This window comes from Erigeron canadensis, chromosome 8 (genome assembly GCF_010389155.1).
Source record: "Erigeron canadensis isolate Cc75 chromosome 8, C_canadensis_v1, whole genome shotgun sequence".
NCBI lineage: Eukaryota > Viridiplantae > Streptophyta > Magnoliopsida > Asterales > Asteraceae > Erigeron > Erigeron canadensis.
In genome coordinates, this window is record NC_057768.1 from 44,760,006 (window position 1) to 44,765,019 (window position 5,014).

The 5,014-nt window shown below is 32.7% G+C and overlaps 1 protein-coding gene across 1 annotated transcript; it reads left to right on the forward strand.

The window, feature by feature from the left end:
• The first annotated feature begins 409 nt into the window (after positions 1 to 409).
• Positions 410 to 3,986, forward strand: LOC122579315 (indole-3-pyruvate monooxygenase YUCCA6-like). Its single transcript, XM_043751467.1, has 4 exons — positions 410 to 1,132; positions 2,036 to 2,284; positions 3,134 to 3,256; positions 3,359 to 3,986. The coding sequence occupies exons 1-4, from the start codon at positions 419 to 421 to the stop codon at positions 3,581 to 3,583; spliced, it is 1,311 nt and encodes a 436-aa protein (XP_043607402.1). The 5' UTR covers positions 410 to 418; the 3' UTR covers positions 3,584 to 3,986.
• The last annotated feature ends 1,028 nt before the right edge of the window (positions 3,987 to 5,014 follow it).

Here is a 5,014-nt window from a genome sequence, read left to right on the forward strand (position 1 = left end):
TACAGATGATATAATCTTCTCCATTCCGATTATCATTCATCACTTTCAAATATAAATTTTTTCCCTACAAATTCTCACATATATATAACTGGATCAGGCTAGCCAATAAGCCAGCTTCTTATATATATTATACATATAACTTATCCAAAAAGAAGTATAGTTTGAAAATTTTGTATCTTTGTTTAAAAAAAACCATCTCCCAAAGATTCAGGAACAACCTCTAACTGTATAAATCACTTGAAACAACAACACGTTTCTTTTGACTGTAACCATTTTCTTCGAATCTAAAACAATTATCATCCACTCATTATCCTAATCCCATAATAATTTGTATATATCCACTTTCAGATTCTTATTTTATCCTTATCACAAAAGATTAAACATATATACACAACCCAAGAAAAAGGAAACAAAAAATATGAGTAATAATGATTGTTTACATGATCAGGAATTACAAGGGAAAATGGCTAATGATCCTTACTGTGACCATGTTCTTCACGAGCATGGTAATTCGCGTCGTGTATGGGTTCCTGGTCCGGTTATCGTTGGTGCTGGACCGTCTGGCCTTGCTGTGGCTGCCTGTTTGAAAGATAAAGGGGTGCCAAGTATCGTTTTAGAACGGTCGAATTGTATAGCTTCGTTGTGGCAATACAAGACGTATGACCGGCTAAGGTTACACCTTCCTAAAAAATTCTGTGAACTTCCTATGATGCCGTTTCCGGATGATTTTCCAACCTATCCATCAAAACAGCAGTTTGTAGAGTATCTGGAGAATTACGCTAAACGGTTCAGGATAAAGCCGGTATTCGAGCAAGAGGTGGAGAGTGCGAGGTACGATGAGAGCATAGGGATGTGGAGAGTGAAGAGTGTAGGGCTGAAAGGGGGAGAGGTGATGGAGTACGTATGCCGGTGGCTGGTGGTGGCGACGGGAGAGAATGCGGAGGCGGTGGTGCCGGAGATAAAAGGGATGGAGAGGTTTAGTGGGGAGGTGCAACACACGTCCGAGTATAAAAGCGGGAGTGAGTTTAAAGGGAAGAAAGTGTTGGTGGTTGGGTGTGGAAATTCAGGAATGGAAGTTTCTTTGGATCTTTGTAATCACAATGCTCTTCCTTCTCTTGTTGTTAGAAATGCGGTTAGTTCTTCTTCTTCTTCTTCTTTCAAGAAAAAAGTTTTCTAGTTTATTAATCATATATTGCAAACTAATTAACTATTTTCACTCACTATACGTAAACATTCAGAGATTCAAAATGGTCCCTAATTAATTACTTATGGTTATCACTTTAAATTAGTATCCTAATTAATTTAAATGCAGTATTAGTTAGAACAAGCGACCAACTAATTAATTAAAAGAATGTTAGGATTGATGTGGTCAAACTTGTATAGATTATTATGTCATGGATTAACTTTTTGTGATTTGATTAGTGTAAACTCTTTACAGTAATCTTAACTAACTAGTAAAACCGAACTTGCATTATGTTGTTGAAAATGACATCACATACGGATATACCTACCTTGATCTTTACTTTAGCTCATATACACCAAAGATCCCATAGCTATATTGAGTCTCATCATTCAATCATGCAGTTTTTTTATACAACATCTCATCAATGTGAAATAGTTATATATATTATGGGCATATAAAGTTTTAAGTAAATTTTTTATTTCCAACTATTCAAGATAATAACAAAGATTTTGTTATGAGTAAACAAATATATCAAATTGCTACTTTCTTGGAACTCACAAGCATGCGAGCAAATAACATGAGACTATATATTAATAAAGAAGAACCATAAACAATATGGAGAAATATTAATTATGGTTACATGAGTGTTTCTTTACTGTAAAGTTTCCTTTAGCATATGGAGTTTTTGGCCCTCAATGATAGTGAAACTACTATACAAGAACAAAAAAAAAAAAAAAAAGTGTTCTCTCACACCCATAAAAATTCCCACTTTATTTCTCCCTTTTTTATTTTAAATTTTCAATCTAAACAAAAAAAAAATACTGACAATGCATATGATGTATCGGTAAATAGGTCCATGTCCTACCACGAGAGATGCTGGGAAGATCGACTTTTGGGTTGTCCATGTGGTTACTCAAGTGGCTACACATAAGACTCGTTGATTGTTTTCTATTGATCATGTCGTGGCTGATTTTCGGTAACACGGCTAGTTTTGGACTTGATCGACCTAACGTAGGACCCCTCGAGCTAAAAGGCAAGACCGGGAAAACGCCGGTTTTGGATGTTGGAACCCTAGCTAAGATCAAAAGTGGAGACATCAAGGTAAACAACATGTATACATACTAAATATATCTATTGAGGTTTTTATGCCCCTTTTGGTTCTTTTCATTTCCTTAAACATGTTCCCATATCTTTTGTGCTTTTTCTGTTTCTACTTTGGACTTTTCCTTGCTTATTCCTATGTTATAATCATTCCTTCATCTGTACTTTTGATCACTAGCTTGTTAAAGGCGGTCACATATATATATATATATAATATAAATAAACAACATAAAATATTTTTATGCACAACAAATGATTGCGTTTTTGACATATTTCACCATATATATATATACCTCTAACACATTTCATTTTTTAAAGTTAATTTAGTTTAACAATCATTTGTTTCGTATCTGTAACTTCTATATATATAATCACGTAGCTCATAAAAAGATGTCCAATTTGAACGTATAGTACATCTATCTTACTTCGTAAGAATGATATAAAAATGATTTCACGATTAGAATTTCAAATAATATTCAGTTATGCATGCAATGGACTTTAAATAATCGAAGTCACGGGTTTAAGTCAATGGTCATTTTTTTCTTATTCATGTGATTGTGAATTTTATTTTATACGTACTTTTAAAACTTAAGAGGTACTTACATAACTCAAAACTTGACTCTTAATTTAAGCCTAAAATACAATTTAATTCAAAGCTATACTTATATTATAGATGCTCCATATTAGCTACTTGTAAAAAAAAAAAAAAATTAGATGGAAACTCCCTTACTATTTGGTACCACTAATCTCTTAATATTAGCTACTTGTATAGATACATTTAATTTAAGCCTAATATAAAATTTATTCCAAGCTGTACTTATATTGTATACATATTAACTACTTGTATAGATACATCCAAGTATTCAAAGCGTGGGACAACACTGTGTACAATTTGTGAATGGAAGAGTAGAGAATTTTGATGCCATCATTTTAGCTACAGGATACAAAAGCAATACGCCCTCTTGGCTAAAGGTACTTTATATATACTAATATATCTTTGTCTTTCATACCAACAAAATAAATTACTTCAAGCCTACTTTATTCCAAGTCATAACTAATACTTTCCGTATCTAGGAAAAATCAATGTTCTCAGAAAAGGACGGGATGCCTCGTAAACCATTTCCTCAAGGTTGGAAAGGCGAATGTGGGCTATATGCGGTGGGGTTCACTAGACGTGGATTGTTAGGTTCATCCATGGATGCTAAACGAGTATCAGAAGACATAGAAAAGCTTTGGAAAGCCGAAGCCAAGCATCTTGGCATGACCATTATTGGACGATCATTCACTCTCCAACCGTAGCCTTAGATTTTTCCCTTTTCCTCCAATAACTTACTAAGCACTTCTACAGATTTCATTCAACTTACCAAAGATTTTGACACTAAGATCAATCAAGTTGTCCATATCCAATTGTAGAAAATTTAGAAGAAATCGGGGTGGACCGGACCTACTTCTAGCAACCAATTAGCTAGGGTGTTTATATTTCTTGACTTGAAGAGAAGACCTCTATATCTTTGATCTAGCCTTAGGGTAGTGTATTTTATTCATCATGTACATTGCCAGGTTAAGTTAATTATTCTAGGGTGGTATTTTTTTTTTCTTATATACTTTTTAATTTTAGTTTTTTACATTTGTTTAGAGCTAGCTTCATTAACTCTAGTTTACATGTAATATTGATTAATTTTGATTGAGAGTTGGTATTGAATTCGCTACGAGTTATAGCAATCTCTAATGAATGTGATATGTTTTGGTATCAAATTTCCAAATGATCTCTAGGCCATTCATAACCTTTTATTATTTTTTGCAGTTTCATTGTTGCAATAATTTCATTCTCAACTAGTTTCCAGGACCACCGGTTCAATCAGTTATGACAAACATGCCATTAATTTTTCAGATGAAAATACGTGTGTGATCAGAATGATAGATTTTAGTCAAATTAATGACGTGATTGGATCATTTTTAGTTGTAATGCGGTTCTGAAAAGATTTTAGTTATCTTGATGATCGATCGATGAGTTTGAAGCTCCAATCTTTTTCAATTGATCATAATGCTTCGTATTGGTCAAACTAGCTACCAATTGCTTAATACACTTTCTGGAAAGTGATTGATCACACTTGTGATAAAGAGTAGTTTCTCCTTCATCCTCTAATTCTCATCGATTCTGCCAACTTTTTGAATAATGCTAAGTACTAGTATATACTCACTTTGTCCCATATTAAGCATCTTACTTAATTTGACTTTTTTAATCTTTTTCTTTCAATTTTAAACGTAAATATTTTTGTTTATATTATATAACACAATAATGTAATATATATAAATTGATTGAGTTTTAAATATACTTTATGTAAGTACCTTTTAAGTTTCATTGATATAATTTTCATCAACTAATATATAATGTGAACAAAGATACTTGAGCTCTTCCAATAAGCACCCCTTCCGAAATAGAAATTCATCCTTGATTGTCATCGATATTTCCTCCCCAACTAGGCAACTAGCTCCTTATTAATTGCAAATGAATACGGTCAAAGTCGAAAGAAAAATACTTGACATGTCAATATTAGGCAATTAAAATGGGATGAAAGAAGTAATTAAGTTTCTTATTCTTAGAACGAAATAATTCCAGCTACTATAAGAACGTGGTCATTGAGTATTGATCAAGTACATATATACTGATATACATCATACTGAACAAAACAACATACATTGTTTCATTCTTGTTCATTTAATTTTAAT

What these genes read in the sequence shown, in the direction of transcription:
- LOC122579315 (XM_043751467.1), top strand. Translation starts at nt 419, where the DNA reads ATGAGTAATAATGATTGTTTACATGATCAGGAATTACAAGGGAAAATG. An exon ending in TCAAAAGTGGAGACATCAAG is followed by an intron (nt 2,285 to 3,133) that starts GTAAACAACATG and finishes CTACTTGTATAG; the next exon opens with ATACATCCAAGTATTCAAAG. An exon ending in ATACGCCCTCTTGGCTAAAG is followed by an intron (nt 3,257 to 3,358) that starts GTACTTTATATA and finishes TTCCGTATCTAG; the next exon opens with GAAAAATCAATGTTCTCAGA.